We start from the raw sequence: 17599 nt of genomic DNA on the forward strand, positions 1-17599 counted from the left end.
AAGAAGAAGAAGAAGAAGAAGAAGAAGAAGAAGAAGAAGAAGAAGAAGAAGCCCATTTCTTTTTTTTCCTATCTCCCCACGCCCCCCCTCCACTTCTTTTTGAGACAGGGTCTCTCTATGCAGGTTGTCCCGGAACTAGTTATAAAGACCAAATTGGCTTCAGACTCATAGAGATTCTCCGATCTCTTCCTCCCAGGTGCTGGGACTAAAGTTGTGTTTCACTCTGCCCAGTTTGAGACCCATTTCCTAGAGCAGACCCTTCAATCCCCCATGCAGAACTCCAAGAAGAGGTTTGGATTCAAGTTCAGGAGACCCAGAGCAGGCACCTGACAGACATAAGGTTGCCTAAGTATTGCTGCATACGGGGACAGAAAGCAACAGTGCTTAGACTCAGGAAGTCACTCCCCAAGGTTCACACTGACTCATGAGGCCCCTCTACTGTAGCCTGCTCACCTCACCAGGGATCTGGCCCAAGCCCAAGGAGGGCACTGCTAGCGCAGCCCTGCTAAGAGCTGGGTTTCCTGGCAGCCAGGCACAGTGGGCAGGTCTGACCTGTGCAATACGATCTGTGGTTACAGCCTGGGGCCAGGGCTGGTTGCAAAAGGGGCTGGTGCTCCTGACGCGGTCTGCTCTCGGTCTCACGGTCTCACTCCTAAGCTGGTTCCCAGGAGAATGGAGAGAGCAGGGAGGGTGCGTCACCTCTGCTCTGGGCACCATTCTGCTCTTAGGCAGTAGTAAGGGCATAGCTCCTTTGGGTGGACATGGACTCTCATGCGCACCAGTCCAGGCTGAGCAAGCACACCCAGCACAAGGAGGCTCAAGGAGGTCAACACAGATAGAACTGGGCTCAGGCACAGAGACGCAGGCCCCCGAAAAGCAGACAGCACAGATGCTTAGACTTGAGCACAGAGAGCCTCATGCTCAGATGCAGTTCTACACAGCACACACTCCTGAGAACATACATGCCGTAAACACAGACATGTACACTTTAGGCAAACATGGCCACCAGGTTTGGAGAGATGGGTCGGCTGATTTTCAGAGGGCCCCAGCACCAAGCACATGGCAGCTCAGACATGTCACTAACTCCAGTTCTAGGGGATCTGACATATCCTTCTGGTCTTGGAGGGCACCAGGCACATCAGATAGGCATGCAGATGAAATATTCATACTTAAAAAATAATCTAAATAATTGAAAAAGATGGCCATCCACATTTACACAGATATTTGTGTATGGAATTACTCAGACTTTCGCATTGAAAAAAGAATGTCCAAATATGCAGCAAAAGCGGCCACACGGAGTAAGGCACACGTGTGAAACTGGATACCCACCTGTTGCCCTTCAGTATTTACTGAATACTGATGACCCCATTACCCAGCCTCCAACAGAGATACCCTCCCTCCCCCACACATAAAAACTCAGGCTTCCACAGGATTCACTTCAGATGTACTGGGGCCCAGTCACCAGGCCAAAGATGGAGGACATGTTTTTCTTACATCAATGACCCTCTCAACCTAAAAAGGAGAACACAAAACAAACAAAGAAAAAACCCAGCATAGCTTACACTAGGAGAGAATGACAACCTGAATGTCCCTGGTTGGGGAACTAGCCGAGGGTGCTGAAGTCAGGGTCGTGTGGGGGTCAGGAGACTACTAGCTGGCTCCCGTCGGAGCTCTCCTACCATGCAGGTCCTAGAGACTGAACAAGAACCTGTCCTAAGAATAGAAAAGTGAGGAGTAAGGGGAGTGGTGTGCGGGAAGGTAGGTGGGAAGAGAGAGCTCCGTGGTAGATCCCTGTGCAGCACACAAGGTCCAGGTTCAGTCCAAGTACAGCCAAGGAAGAAAGGGATGGTGGAAGTTATCTTCTGGAGGCAGAAGCAAGAGGCTCTCGTGTTCCAGGCTGACCTGGCCTATATAATGAAAATAAATAGGTAAATAATAAGTAAAGAAGTAAGTAAGTAAATAGATGGTCGGTAGGCAGAGTGCTTTCTTGGCACACACTGGAATTCACAATCCTTGCCCAGCCATCATCAGAGAAGTTTCTTCTTGCGGTAGTCAGTAACTAACACAGTGACCCTTACAGGCCCATGTACATGAATGAGGAACCTGAAACCAAACCCTTCATTAGACCCTCCCCTCAGGGCTCAGAGGGCTCTGAGGAAGAGGAGGCAGAAAGATCGTGAGAGCCAGTGGGGATGGAGGACACTAAGGAAGCGGTGTCTTCGAGTTGCAATAGAACTGACACATGAGACCCCACAGAGAGACTCACTGTGCCTGCACAGAGCCAAGCCAGATGGGTTCCTGTACTGAGAGAAAGAACTAGACAAGCGTTCCCATCCCTAACCAAAAAGCTATCTCCAGTTGACAACTGCTTACAAAGGAAAATCGGTTTCTGAAGGGAGTCTCACTGTGTATACTAACCGCACTTGAGGGCAGGCCCCGCGCCCAGCGGTAGATGGCCAACACAAACAAACTCAATGGCATTTTTGTAGACTTTTTGTCTCACAATGCACATTGGGCATTTTCTGTCTTATTGGCCTTTTGCTTATAAATCATGATTACTGGTTTTGTGCTTTTAAGGGTTTTGTTTTTGTGAGTATGTGTGTATCGTGTGTTTTTCTTTTGTTGTTGTTGTTTGTTTGCCTGTTTGTTTTCTAAAGAAAGAAAGGGAATGGAGTTGGGTGAGTGGGAAGATCTGGGAGGAGTTGGGGGAGGGGAAACCATGATCAGAATATATTGAATGAAAAAAATTTTTAATTTAAAAAAAAAGATGGTGTTCTTTCTTTTTTTTTTTTCTTTTTCTTTTTTTGGTTTTTCGAGACAGGGTTTCGCTGTAGTTTTAGAGCCTGACCTGGAACTAGCTCTTGTAGACCAGGATGGCCTCGAACTCACAGAGATCTGCCTGCCTCTGCCTCCCGAGTGCTGAGATTAAAGGCAGGCTACACCACCGCCTGACTTAAAGATGGTATTCTTTTCAGCAGTGCATATACTAACATTGGAACAACACAATACAGAGATTAGCTTGGTCCTGTGAAGGATGACATGCTAATCTGTGAAACAGTCCTTGTTTTTCTCTTTCTTTCTCTTTCTTTTTTAAAAAAAGGCTAGGGCTGTTACACAGAGAAACTCTATCTAAAAAAACTGACCCCCTCCCCCCAAAAAAACTGGGTGGTGGTGCATGCTTTTAACCCCAGAATTTAGGAGGCAGAGGCAGCTGGACCTCTGTGAATTCTAGGCCAGTCTGGTCTACAAAATGAGTTTCAGGACACAGAGAAACCCTGTTTCAAAAATTAAAACAAAAAACCAAAACAAACAACAACAACAATAAAGTAGGGGCTGGCTCTCTTGTAGCACAGAGATGGTTCAGTTGTAACTACAGCTCCAGAGGGATCAAATGCCTCTGGCTTCCAAGGGCACCTGTACTCATGTGCACACACAACACACACACACACACACACACACACACACGCATGTGCGCGCGTGCACGCACACACAAAAATAGAAGAGGGGCCCAATAGGGGTAGGAGGGGGGACAAGAAAGGACAATGTATTTGTGTGTATTTGTGTGTTAAATACAGTAAAAATCCATGTGTATGTCATGCAAATGTCATAATGAGCCAGGCAGTGGTAGCACACGCCTTTAATCCTAACACTTGGGAGGCAGAGGCAGGCAAATCTTGAATTCTAGACCAGTCTGATCTACAGAGTGAGTTTCAGGACAGCCAAGGTTACAGAGAGAGACCCTGTCTTGAAAGACAAACAAACCAACAAAATATAAAAGAAACAAACAAAAGTCATAATGAAACCAATTGTTGTGTATGGTTAATATATACTGACAAAACATTAAAAGTTAAAATAAGCAAATATAATAAAAAATAGAAAAATCTCTGAGACTCTGTCTTAAAAAAGTTACATTGACGTGGACATTCTGTTTACATACATTTACACACATATATGTACATACATTTGTATGTAGCACATGATTTTATCCAAGTAAAAATAACTATTCCTGTAAGTGTAGATTTCTGTAGAATGAGTGCTTGCCTAGGTTAAGCAAAGCCCTGATTTTTATCCTCAGGACTGAAAACAACAAGAACAGCAACAACAAACTGTCCCAGGAAGTAGAGAAAGGCCATACTACATAGAGAGATGGAATGAGAGGGCACTAGAGGGATTTGGCGCTGGAAATCCTTCTGCACAATCCTGGTCCTAATCCCGAGTTTCTGGGTCGCGGTGACACACACTTGGAGCTGAACGTAATCCTGATGATCTAAACAGTTAAGGGACAATGGTACATGCTGCCCAAGCCCACAGAGTCTAAGTGGGCGGTCTCCTTGGAGAGTGTGGGGGTCTCTTCGGTGTGTCTTCCATGTGTGAGCCGCAGTGCAGACACTACGACATCCCCACACTTTCTGGAGGAGGAAGGCACTGGAAGATGGCCAGAGGAGAAACAGGATGTTTTCTAAACTAGACCTTGTAAATTGCAAGTCAAACCTTGGAGTCAAAAGCAGGAGATAATAGGGATCTCTGAGACAAACGCTGTTAGGTTTGGGGAGGCCTTAGGGACCCAAGTGAAGAGCTAGGGGTTCACTGAGAGCAGTAAGAGGTGATTTCAGTGTTGAGCCAGGGAGGTGCCAGTGGGAGGCAGCAGGCATACGGAGTGAGTCAATGGAGATCCTGACCAGGTTCTGTGGCTGTCATGAGAGGAAGCATGAGGAGGGAGGCTGTAGTTTCAGTGACTCAGAGATGCTGGTACCATGAGAAACCAGAAATTGTGTGTGCAGCGGTGGCGCCAAGGTCACTCAATTAGTCTTCTTTGCCCTTGGAATGGTTTGAGAACTGTCAAGAGTCCTGAGTATTTCATTTTGCAAGTGTGGAAACTGAGGTACGAAAAGGATAAATGAGCTGGGTGATAAGGCATGCTCTTACTCCCAGCACTTGGGAAACAGAGGCGGTGGGGGCTGGGGGATCTCGGTGAAGTGAGGTCCTGTCTGAGAGAAGAGAAAGGAAGGAAGGAAGGAAGGGAGGGAGGGAGGGAGGGAGGGAGGGAAGGAGATAGAGAGAGAAAGGAGAAGAAGAAAAAAAGAAATTATTTGCCTGTGGTGATGAGTGTCAGGACTTGAACGTTTGAACTGGAATCTGGGTCACTCTCTCTGTCCTAGAAAGGAGTGTGCCAGGTTAGGTTAGGGAAACAGCTGACCATGGACGTATCTATCATAACGTAGCTCATCACCTTCACCTAAGGAGATAAAAAAACAAAAGAAGGTGGTTGGTGCTTTAGGAGATAGGAAGCAATCTTGGCTAAAACTAAACTTGGGATTATCTAGGCTTCACTTGGCTAGTATTTCTGTCCCTCGGTGTTTCTCTTTCACATACACACACACACACACACACACACACACACACACACACACACACCTGTAGCTTCCTGGAAAGGAACCTGAGCCCCAATGGATTCGGACAGGTATGCGTGCTCACCTGGCCCAGCAGGTGCCTAGCAGGTGAGCCCCCATAGATTCGGATGGGTATGGGTGCTCACCTGGCCCAGCAGGTGTCTAACAGGTGTCACAGGTGTACCTCAGAAAGACTTCTAAAGAATGCCACCCATACACCCAACTCTATGCTGCTCCCCTAACCCCTTAGTGATACTATCTCACTTGACATACTACCTTTTTGTCTACAGACCATGGTGTCCTTCAGGCAGAATAAGCTTTGTTTTCCTCAAAGATGCTCTTTAAAGTTCCTCCCAGTTCCAATCCTTGGATTCCTATTCCCCTCCAAGCCTCTGCCAGCGAACCCTCACGGGCACAGGATTCCTGGACCAAATCTCTAGTCACATTGTCCACAGCCAGCAACCCTGACCTGCAATAATCCCTTATGTGTCAAGGCTGAAGACTGGTCCAACCAACCCAAGGCTACAAGCTTTGGCAGGTGGTGGAGGTATAAAGCTGTCCTTGGTATTTAAGCTGGGGTAACATTCCCCAGCCAGACCCCGAGTCCTGAAATCTGTTCAGAGGATGGGAGGATGGGCCTGAGATTGTCCTGGAGCCCCAGTGCTGAGCATCACACTCCAGAAAGGAGGGGGAGCGGGGAGGGCCCCACCTACCTGGTGAGGTCATGGGAAAGCAGCTCTGGCGCTGACACCTGGGGAAACCCGTTTCCAGGCTGCTTCCCACGCTAGCTCTCCTGGGAACCAACTAAGCCAAGCCCCAAGCAGGGAGCCCCACACCTGTTCCCCCTAGTCCAGTTCCCATCACATTGTCCCATCTGATCCAGCCCCCACCCTTCAACCCAGCCTCAGTTCCCAACCCATCTGCCAGGCTGCTGGGCCTTGAGAAAGGTTACGAAGGGGCATTGGGCATGATCCAGGAAACCACGGAGACAGCAGCTTCAGAAACAGAAGGTTTTATTCGCAGATTGCATTGCTCACCTTCTAAGCTATGATCTCGGGGAAAGGGACAACCCCTGCCCCTTCCTCCTTCAGGCTCTCATTTGCAGCTCCTCCCCCTCCCTTCGCTGGGCCTGGACTCTCACTTCCTGCCCTTTTGCTGGCCCAGCCAGTTTGGGCAGTGCCTAGGGAGTCCAGAGACCCAGTTCTTCCCCGGGAACAGCCCAGCCTCCCTGGCCTTGGGGCCTGAGGGCAGCCCAGGTGTCAGCCCTCTCCACAGCTGTCTGCCCTGCTCTCTTTTTAGGTCCAGTCCTCTAGTCCGTCTCCAGTCCTCCACTTCAAGGCTCACGTTCTGGTTCCCGTCTCAATCTCTCACTGGCGTGAGACTCAAACTCTCACTTCCTACTCCATCTCAAACCTCTCCAAATCAAGACCGACCATCTTCCAACCCTCCAAGATGCCTCACTTTGTCACACCTGTGCTAGGAGAGGGTGAGGGCATCCACAATGGGCCTGCATTCAGCGGCCCCACGGTAAAAAAAAAAAAAAAATGGGAATTACATCCCAAGCTGCTCAGAAACTGGCACTGATGCGATTATCCCATGAATATCAAAGTGCTGGGATTTTCCTGCGAGTCTTGACCAATGCAATCCAAATCAGAGTCAGCCCCTTGCACAGGACAGAGCTCACCCGTCTTATCAGAGTGTGCAGCTAGAGGCCCACATTACCAGCGTTCAATAGAGAACTGAGTCCCGGGAGCTGGCCAGGCCCTGCTAGTACCCGATGTCCCAGGGTCCGGAAGTCTCCAGCCACCTGCCTACCACTTGCACTACCATGACTGCTCAAACAAAGCAGAAGAACTTCTTCCAGCGGCAGCGAGAGAGTGTGCGCACACCTTTTGCGTTCAGTTTCTTCTCTAGGCGGGCTTTGTGTTCAATGGCACTGAGAATGGCCGAGTCAAACACCTCCTTCAAGTTCTTCTGTGTCAAGGCTGAACACTCAAGGTAGCAGCAGGCCCGGATTTTCTCCGCCAGACCCTGGGCCTGGGGTTGGGGTATTGGGCCCTCCCGGCCTCCCTGGTCCAGTTGAATTAGTACATTGACATCGTCCCTCAGATCAGCCTGAGTGCCCACCAGCAACACAGGTGCTTGGGGGTTGTGAGTGCGGATCTCCGGCAGCCATTTTTCTGTGATGTTTTGGAAGGAGCTGGGCTGCACCACACTGAAGCAAGCCAGAAAGACATCAGTATCTGGGTAGCAGAGGGAGCGAAGCCGGTCAAAGTCCTCCTAGGGGGTAGCAAGGCCAGTCGTTAGCAAGATCATTCCCTTCACATTGGAACAGGAGTCTGCTTCTCACTTAGGGGGTGGAGACCTAAGACTCCTAAAGCCCAAAGCCTGTTCCATTCCTACTCCATGCAGGTATCCTCCCAGCCTCCAACCCTCTTCAACCCCTCACCCAACGAAGGCTACACCCAGCTTCTCACCTGCCCTGCGGTATCCCAGAGCTCGATTCGCACAGGGGCTCCATCTACCAGGACTTGCACTGCAGAGGTGGGGAGGGGAAAGCGTGAGTTAGGCACAGCATCCTCGTCCTTCTAGGCAGGCCTCACCAGCGCCACCTCCGGGCCTGCTCTGGGGGGGGGGGGTCTTCGGTGCCCTCCCGCCAGCACGCCGGCCCTAAACTACAACCCCTCCCCAGCCTCAGGGGCCCTGGGGCAGTAGAACATACCGGAGAAGGTGTCCAGTGCCGTGGGCCGGTAGCGCGTGGGGTACCCATTGCAGGTGTAGCTGACGATGAGACTGCTCTTGCCCACCGCGCCATCGCCCACTAGCACGCATTTGATGCCCAGCTCCGGAGGTGCGCTGCGCCGCCGCGGAGGAGGGGTCGAGGCTGGGAGAGGCGGTGGCTCGGCGTCGCTCAGCTCCCGTGGCGGCATGGCCCGCTCCCGGGGTAGCAAAGGGGCCAGCCCGGACCAGGCTCCGCGGCGCTCAGGGAAGCAGGTTCCGCAGGCGGTCGGCGACAGTCTGTCCAAGCTGGGCACGCCCGCTAGAGGCTAGCAGAGGGTATATATGTTGGGCCCCGCCCACCTTATCTGCATGTCCCAAGTGGCCCGGACCCCGCCCACCGACCTGGACCTCCCTCTGCAGAACACTCAGCGATAGCCAAGCTTCCAGAGAAGAAAGGGATATGAAAACCTGGCCATCGTGAAGGTACAAGGACAAAGACCCTGCACATGATATTTGGCAGATTCATGATTTATTGTTAATAGGAAGACACAAACTATAGAATCCATAATGTAGCATGTTCAAATTAAACACATCACATTAAATCTTTTTTAAGTAAAAAAAAAAAGCTTTTATACATACGTTGGTATGCGTACTAAGCATCAGTATAGTAATTTTACTAATAAGGTATTCTTTTAACCTACTGGGAGTGAGCCTGAGATTGTAGCCCAGAGTGCCTGCCTAGCATGGGTAAAGCCCTAGGTCTGATTCCCCAGTACCACAGGCCTGGTGGTGCAGTCCTCTAATCCCAGCACCCTGGGGGCGGAGGAAGAAGGACCAGAAGTTCAAGGCCATCTTCTGTTGCATAGAGACAGATGGAGACCAGCCCAGGCTACAATGAGACCCTGTCTGAAATAAACAATCTGGCGTGGTTGGTTGCTGCCCCATGGCTTTATTCCCAGCAGCAGGGAGGCAGACACAGAAGCAGAAGGATCTCTATGTGTTTGAGGCCAGCTTGGTATACATAGTTAAGTTCTAGACAGTCATGACTACATAGTGAAACCCTGTCTCAAAACAAACTGACAAAAATATAATATGCATATATTATAGGGAATGGTGATGTAATCTGGGTAAAGAGTGCTTGCCTAGCATAAATGTGGCCCTCTGTTTAATGTCTGCACATTTAAAAAAATACACAGGGATGGAGAGATGGCTCAGTGGTCAATGAACTTCTTCTGCTTCTTTGTTTGTTTGTTTGTTTTTGTTTTGTTTTGTTTTTTGTTTTTTAAGACAGGGTTTTTCTGTAACTTTGGAGCCTGTCCTGGAACCCACTCTGAAGACCAGGCTGGCCTCAAATTCACAGAAATCCACCTGCCTCTGCCTCCTGAGTGCTGGGATTAAAGGTGTGTGCTACCACTGCCACTTCTACACACAACAGCCATTCAAAACAAAGTTGTGAAGCTTCACATTCGATTTTATATTTTCACTATCAAATATATATATAAATTTTTTTTCAGGGTGAGGTTGAATGTTTATTCAGGGGATTATGGAGGAGGAAGGGTGAAGGGGGGGACAGAGAGAGAGGGAGAGAGAGAGAGAGAGAGAGAGAGAGAGAGAGAGAAGAAAGAGACAGAGAAGGGGGTAAGCAGAGAAGTGGGGAGAGAGGCAGAAGCAAAGCTGCCTCTCCGAGAGGAAGATGGAAAAGAGTCAAATATATTTTTGAATACTTTTTAAAGATATAACATGTATAGGTGTTTTGTCTGCATGTATGTCTGTCTATATGCATACAGCGCCCATGGAAGCCAGCGGAGGATGTCAGATGCCCTGGAGCTGGAGTACAGATAGTTGTTAGCAGCCATAAAGGTGCTCAGAACCAAACTCACATCCTTCACAAGTGCAGCAAGTGCTCTTAGCTGCTTGGGCATTTCTTTAGCACCCCCTGTGTGCATTTGAGCATTTGTAAAGTTCCCAAAATAACTACTGTTATTCTTTTTAAATAAAGAGTTTATTTTTTATTTGTAGTGTGTATCTGTACACGGATATGTGCACATGAGTACAGTCCCTGAGGAGACCAAAAGAGGACCTAAGAGTCCCTGAAGCTGGGCTTACACACATTATGAAGCTGCCTAAGCGGGTGCTGGGAACTGAACTCGGGTCCTCTAAAAGGGCAGCACGCACCTTTAACTATTGAGCCATCTCTCCAGCCCAGTCTAATGTTATCATTAGCATGAAAGCACACTATAATTACCTGCTTGCAGCTGCTGTTCCTGGGCCACCTACAGTCCTCGCCCTGAAAGGAACTCACAGACTCTGACAAGACTTGCCAGGTAAGGTCACCCAGAGAGCAAGTGAGAGAGTAGCCTGATACTAATTTAGTCTCTACGGAAGTCACAGCAAGTGACATTAGGCCAGGTACCTTCCTCTGCTTCCCTAGGCAGTCTTTTATCTCAGTCTGCACAAAGATCACCGAGATGCTTTCACACAAGCAGGCAGACATTCATGAGTTTGAGGAAAGGACAAGACTACAAAGTGGATAGGAGGTGATACTAAAGAGACACCCAGTATACTAGTTCAGAATTCCACAAATCTAGCCTGATGTGGCATTCATCTGTAACTCCAGCACTCGGGAGGCTGAGGCAGCAGGACTGCCATAAAACAAAGACAGTCTAGTTTACATGATGGGTGCCAGGGCATCCAAGACTACCCAAGACCCTATCACAAAATACAAACAAACAAAAATCTTGATGTGAAATGGCTAAAAAATTGCTGACTTGACCGCGCTTGGAAAACTGTAGGTGTCCCAGTAGCCACTTTTATATCCCAATGTCTACCTCCTCATTCCCTTTATCTACATGTCTAAAGATGTTAATGATCCTAATTGTTGCCCCCCCCCCAAATCCTCAGACGCATCCCCATAGGTTTATTTATAGAGTTACTGAAAGGTGTCGTAAGTGTCATCATTCTCTTACATCACCCGAGAAAGTCCAAAAGCCGTTCATTTTGTCCTAGAAAGAGAGGGGACTTTAGACTCAGTCTCCCCTGCTCTTCAGCTCATAAGCTGACTCCTACAGAATCAATCACTTCACCACTCTTAGTACTAGTATTTATCTCTGAAAGCCCTTCTGGTAATAGCTGTCTGTGATTCAGGAATCCTAGGGATGCTGCATAGGTGTCCAGGACAAAACTACTCAATATGCAGGTAGACACACCCACTCTCCTCTCTCTCCCTTTGGAATACTCTTTTCTTTAACCTGGGTTTTAATAATAACTTTATTGGGCTGGCGATACAGCTGAGTTTGTACAGTGGAATCACACATGAGATCCTGGGTTTCATTCCCAGCATGATATAAATCTGGAGTGAAGTACACTCCTGTAATCCTGGTGCTTAAAAAGTAGTGACAGCAGGGCATGGTGGCACACACCTTTAATCCCAGCACTTGGGAATCAAAGGCAGGCTGATCTCTATGAGTTTAAGGCCAGCGTGGTCTACTTATTGAGTCCCAGGTCAGCCAGGGCTATGCAGTGTGACTCTATTTCAAAAATAATAAAAGATGTAGTGTTAGGATCATCAGAAGCTCAAGGTCTCCTTGGCGACACAGCAGGTTCAAGGTCAGCTGGGATATATGAGGACCGGTCTCAAAGGGGAAACTAAAGCTTTATTAAAGGTTTAGTACTTTTCAATCCTTTCTGAAGACATACAAATACCACATGGGTGGGACAAACATGGGACATGTCTGCTGGGCTTGAGGAAATGTCCTGCCCTGGTCTGAGGCTGGCCGTTCTTCAATGGTCTCGTGGGTGGAGACACTTTCTGACCAAGGTCCCTCTGTCTAAGCTGGTTTAGGTACAGTCTTGTCAGCAAGAGGGGGAGGGAGGAGACAACCTGGGAGCTGGTGAGTCACCTATTTCTCAGCTAAGGACTTGCAATTCTGGCTGCGACTTCTGGGAAAGTCCTAGGTGCCGGGGTTGCAACTTCTTCCTGCCCGCCTGCCATGTCTGCCCCAACTTCCAGACATATCTGCTAGGTTACAACTTGGCACCAACATTATGTGCTGGGTAAATGGTCTACTCTAGGATGGGGGCAGGAAACAGACGCGAGGAACCTGAAGCATTGTGGAGAGCAAGAGCTAAACAAACAAATTCGACAGGAAAAATGGAAGCAGTTCATAGAGAGAAAAGCCAAGTGGTCCAAACTGAACTATGTGAACAAGGTAAAACAATATAATCTATCATAACACAAATAATTATAAATCCATACCCACAAAAGCTTTACATATAAATAAGATGAGTATAAGAATTTCAAAGAGGGGCTGGAGAGATGGCTCAGAGGTTAAGAGCATTCCCTGCTCTACCAAAGGTCCTGAGTTCAATTCCCAGCAACCACATGGTGGCTCACAACCATCTGTAATGGGGTCTGGTGCCCTCTTCTGGCCAGCAGGCATACACACAGACAGAATATTGTATACATAATAAATAAATAAATATTAAAAAAAGAATTTCAAAGAGCTGGGCAGTGGTGGCACACACCTTCAATCCCAGCACTCAGGAGGCAGAGGCAGCTTGTGAGGTTGAGGCCAGAATGCTTCCAGAATGTTAAGTATAGTTGCATGGGACTCTAGACCTGTAAAAATGCTGCTGTTTGTCCTGACTGACAACAATCAGAAGAACTGAAGTGAGGTGTGTGTGTGTGTGTGTGTGTGTGTGTGTGTATCTTCCTGTTTTGTGGCTGAGTATATTGAAGTCCAGAAGATGAGTTGTAGAATTAGGAGACATCAAAGAAACTGACAGTCTGTCCCCAACCAACAAGCCACAGTCCATACTAACGTGTAGAATATTGTCAGGCATTTTTGTTTATTCCTTATCCTATTTAAATATATTTATTTCTTTAGATTTATTTATTTTATGTAGACCCAAGCTCTGTTCCCAACATCCACATGGCGGCTCACGAGTCTCCCCACAACTCCAGCTCCAGGGGATCGGCACCTTCCTCTGACCTCTGAGGTGCCAGGCACACATATAGTGCACCTCTGTAGTGCACGGAAAACACTATATGCATAAAATAATAATAAAAACAACAGGAAAAGCCAGTGGTGGTGCTGGCGCATGCCTTTAGTCCCAGAGGTAGAGGAAAGCTGATCTCTGTGAGTTCAAGGCAAGCCTGGTCCACAAAGTGAGTTCCAGGACAGTCAGAGCTGTTACACAGAGCCTGTCTAGAAAAACAGAACAAAGAAACAAAAACAAAACAAAAAAGAGCAAAAATAAAGACAAGAGTAAACCAAAAGAAACTCATACTGCACTCAAGGCTGCTGTCAAGAGTGAGTGCAGAGAGGCCTGGCACTGGTGGCGCACACCTTTAATCCCAGCACTTGGGAGGCAAAGGCAGGATCTCTGTGAGTTCGTGGCCAGCCTGGTCTACAAGAGCTAGTTCCAGGACAGGCTCCAAAGCCACAGAGAAACCCTGTCTTGAAAAACAAACAAACAAAAAATAACAAACAAAAACAAAACAAAAAAAAACCCAACAACAACAAAAAAGAGTGAGCCCAGAGATCAGGAAATTTTTAAATAAAGAGAAGATGAAAGAAAAAAAATCCTATGGGCTGTTGAAATGGTTCAGCACGTAAAGATGCCAGCTAGCAAACCTGAATCCCTGAGTTCAATCCCTGGGACCCACATGGTGGAAGTAGAAAACTCATTCCCACAAGCTGTCCTCCTCCTCTGATCTCCAGATGCCTGCTGCCAAAAGGCACAAGCACTCACACACTAATAAATTAGTAAGTACATCTAACAAAAATAAAAAATTAAATTAAAAAAGGAAATATATATATAACTTATTTGCCAGACTTTAACGATGATAATGACAGTATTACAATAATCATTCGACTCTGACACACTTTCTAAATTTTCCCGGTTAATTGGAGTGAGGGAGCGTTTGGGGGTTATATTCCGTGATCTTGGTTGAATTGCCTCGTGGCATCACTGGCTAGCCCTCTAGCTGTCAAGGTCCCCCACATCCTCCGTTTTATCCATTGGCGCTCAGCTCTGGGCTTCTATCATGTCCTTGCCCTTCCCGTTTTTCACCCAGCCAACCCCAAGTGAGAATATCTGCCCCCAATCTCTAAGTGTCCTCAGACCCTGACCAATACTGCTGAGTGTTTGCTAAGAGCTGTCACTTAAAAACAATCATCCAGAGCCAGGCGTGGCGGCACACACTTTTAATCCCAGCTTGGGAGGCACAGGTAGGAGGAGCTCGGTGAGTTCGAGTTCAGCGTGGTCTACAGAGTGAGCTACACAGAGAGGCTGTCTCAAAAAGAGCAAAATAAGCACACACACACACACACACAACAACAACAACAACAACAACAACAACAACAAACCAAAAAAAAATCAACAACAAAACAACAGCAACCAGAAACCATCCTTCCTGACGGCTCTGGAAGATGGTGGAGGGGCAGGTTTTAGTTCCCTAGCAACAAGGCCAGTCTGCGGAGGCCCAGTGGTCACGTGCAGAGCAGCATCGACATTTCCAGAACTTTCTACAGAAGTAACTGGACAGAAACCCTGGCTAGGGTCCCTACCATTCCTCACCCAAGACGCATCTTCCCGTGGCCTGTGTGAGGCCAGCGGCCACACTGGACCAGGCAAGGCCAGGCTGCCCTGGAATGTTCCATGGGGTCCCTCCCTCCCCTGACAAGAAAAACAAACAAAACAACAACAAAAACCCTGGTAGTGGTCTCTGCCACCCTCAGGTTATGCGGCTGAAGCCTGTCAAAAAGTGGCTCACCTCGGGCGTCGAGCTCATGGCACCACCGGAAGTGTCGAACCAGGTGATGACCACAACGGGAAGGAAAGCGGAAGGAAGAGACAGTGAACCGGAAGGAGCCCTCGCCCCCTCGAGGAGAACTCGGGCGAGAAAACCCGTTGGTTCACGGAGGTCCTCAAGATGAATGGTGCGAGCCCAATAAAGACTGTATGTGCATAAAAAACAGCGTCATCCAGAAGGACTACCTTTAATTTTTGTTGTTGTTGCTTTGTTTCTCGAGCAGGGTTTCTCTGTGTTACAGTCCTAGCTGTCCTGGGAACTCGCTCTGTAGACCAGGCTGCCTCGAACTCACAGAGATCCGCCTGCCTCTGCCTCCCGAGTGCTGAGATTGAAGGCATACGCCATCACCACCCAGTGAACTCCCTTTGACTGAGGTCCCTATTATACTTATTTCTAGCGATTGATAAAGCTATTTCTCAATTTAATGAGTTGGCTACACATTGTAGCCCAGAACTGTCTGGAGCTTTCTTTGTAACCCAGGTCAACGGCGAATTTATCTCCCTGCTTCAGCCCCCTGAGTGCTGGGCACAGACGTGGGTGGAGCCACCACCGAGCTCTCAGCCCTTTCTTTCCAAGTGTCTGGCTTCCTTCCCTTCAGGATTCTGTATCACAATACTCACCTCCTACTTACCTTCTGGGCTTGCTTTGTTCCTCTCTAGTGCACCTAAGGTTCTTAAGACAACAGATCTGTCACTCTCCCACTCAAAAGCCTGCAGCAGAGAGTGAGAGTAAATGTTGGTCTCAGCTTGACATCACACACCCTCAGGATGGGATAATAAACTGACGGAGAGGGATTGTTTATGTATGTATTTATTTATATTTATTTATTGGGTGTTTTGTTTTGTTTTGTTTTTGATACAGGGTTTCTTTGTGTAGCCCTGGCTGTCCTGAAAGTCACTCTGTAGACCAGGCTGGCCTCAAAGTTAGAGACCTGCCCCTCCCAAGTGCTAGGATTAAATGCATGCACTACTACGGCCCTTGGAGGAGAGGAATTTTAAAAACTGGGAATTGTTGTGTATTCCTATAATCCCAGAAATGGGAATGTAGAGGCAGGAGATCAGGAGTTCAAGTCTCACTTCAGTCACTTACGTAGTTCAAGGCCAATCTTGGTTACATGGTGAGTTCCAGGCCATTGTAAATTCCTGTCTCAAAACAAAATGAAAGAAAAGAAGAAAAAATGAGAAAGGAAGAAATGGAAAAAAAGAAAGAAAGAAAGAAAGAAAGAAAAAGGAAGGAAGGAGAGGGGCTGGAGAGACAGTTCAGTGGTTAAGAAAATTGACTCCTCTTCCAGAGGACCTGGGTTCAATTCCCAGCGCCCACATGGCAGCCCACGACTGTCTGTAACCCCAATCCAGGGGATCTGACACCTCACACAGACATACATGTAGGCAAAACACCAATATAAAATAAAATAAAAATAAATTATTTAGAAAGAGAAAGAAAGAGACGGGGACAGTGCGGTGAGTCGGTGGTTAAGAGAGCTCTCCTGGGAGAAAGGTAGGGTTCAGTTCTGGGCACCCACGTGTGCAATGAAAAGCATCAGCTCGGGACCCTCAAGACCACTTCTTAGCACAAGGGAAATTTATTTTCCTCACAGGGACAGAGAGCAGGGATAAGGGACTAAGACAGGAGATAGAGAAAGAGGGAGAAGGGGAAAGGAACAACAAAAAAAGGGGAGCAGGAGTATTTGTTACTGCCTCTGGATAAAGAGGGACAGACGTGGCCCATGGGACAGAGGACTGTCTTTGGATACAGAGGAACAGACGTGGCCCATGGGACAGAGGACTGTCTTTGGATAGAGAGGAACAGACGTGGCCCATAGGACGGAGGACTGCCTCTGCATAGAGAGGGGACAGACGTGGCACAGAGGAAAATGGCAGTTTATAAAGGTAAAACAGGAAAGCCTGTGTTAGGATGAGGTGTTTAATTTTAACTGGGCATGCTAATTAGGTGAGCCAAAGGGATTGCTGGATTTCAATACTTTAATAGCTGGACCTTGGTAGTCAGCTTCGGGAGCAGGGATTGGCCAAATAAGGGACTAGACCTTGTAGGCTAGCTTTAGGAATGTAATCTAATGGTTTTTATCAAGGCAGACGAGATGGGGAAAGAGGGCAAAGCCACATGCTCACGTGGGCTAGTGTCCCTTCAACATGTATGTTCACAGTCATGTGTAACTCCAGCTCCAGGGAATTAGCCCTCTTCTGGCCTCTATTAGCATTGGACATGCTTGTGGTGTACATACGTCTGTGCAGGTAAACACTCACACACATAAAGAATACAGAATCCTTAGAGAGAAAAGAAAGGTGGGGTGGGGTGGGGGTGCTGTGAGGTGGCTCAGCAGGTAAAGGCACTTGCCACAGAGACCAATAACGAACTTTGGACCCTGGAACTCACATCAAGGCGGGAGGAGAAAACTGACTGGACAAAATTGTCCTCTGACATCTACATTACATGTATGGTGGTACACCCGTGCCTGCACACACACACATGTATTGTGGTACACCCGTGCCTGCACACACACACACATGTATTGTGGTACACCTGTGCCTGCACACACACACATGTATGGTGGTACACCCGTGCCTGGACACCCACACACATGTATGGTGGTACACCCGTGCCTGCACACCCACACCCACACATGTATTGTGGTACACCCGTGCCTGCACAC

General features: G+C 48.0%; 1 protein-coding gene and 1 non-coding gene across 2 annotated transcripts; one reads left to right on the forward strand and one right to left on the reverse strand.

Annotated features, from left to right (window-relative positions):
* The first annotated feature begins 2962 nt into the window (after positions 1 to 2962).
* LOC113457992 lies at positions 2963 to 3069 on the forward strand. The gene has a single exon (XR_003378452.1). It is a non-coding gene; the product is annotated as a U6 spliceosomal RNA (small nuclear RNA).
* A 3317-nt stretch (positions 3070 to 6386) lies between these two features.
* On the reverse strand, positions 6387 to 8416 carry Rhov (ras homolog family member V). The gene is made up of 3 exons (XM_005364266.2): positions 8113 to 8416; positions 7868 to 7926; positions 6387 to 7670 (listed from the first exon to the last, which is right to left on the reverse strand). The coding sequence occupies exons 1-3, from the start codon at positions 8318 to 8320 to the stop codon at positions 7227 to 7229; spliced, it is 711 nt and encodes a 236-aa protein (XP_005364323.1). The 5' UTR covers positions 8321 to 8416; the 3' UTR covers positions 6387 to 7226.
* Between the last annotated feature and the right edge of the window lie 9183 nt (positions 8417 to 17599).

The sequence above is a fragment of the Microtus ochrogaster genome (genome assembly GCF_000317375.1).
Source record: "Microtus ochrogaster isolate Prairie Vole_2 chromosome 14 unlocalized genomic scaffold, MicOch1.0 chr14_random_1, whole genome shotgun sequence".
NCBI classification, from domain to species: Eukaryota; Metazoa; Chordata; class Mammalia; order Rodentia; family Cricetidae; genus Microtus; species Microtus ochrogaster.

Bases quoted from the DNA above. Each gene is read 5' to 3' on its own strand.
- Rhov (XM_005364266.2), bottom strand. From the start codon at position 8,320: ATGCCGCCACGGGAGCTGAGCGACGCCGAGCCACCGCCTCTCCCAGCC. The intron at 7,927-8,112 runs GTATGTTCTACT...CCACCTCTGCAG, and splicing joins GGCACTGGACACCTTCTCCG to TGCAAGTCCTGGTAGATGGA. The intron at 7,671-7,867 runs GTGAGAAGCTGG...GCTACCCCCTAG, and splicing joins TCTGGGATACCGCAGGGCAG to GAGGACTTTGACCGGCTTCG.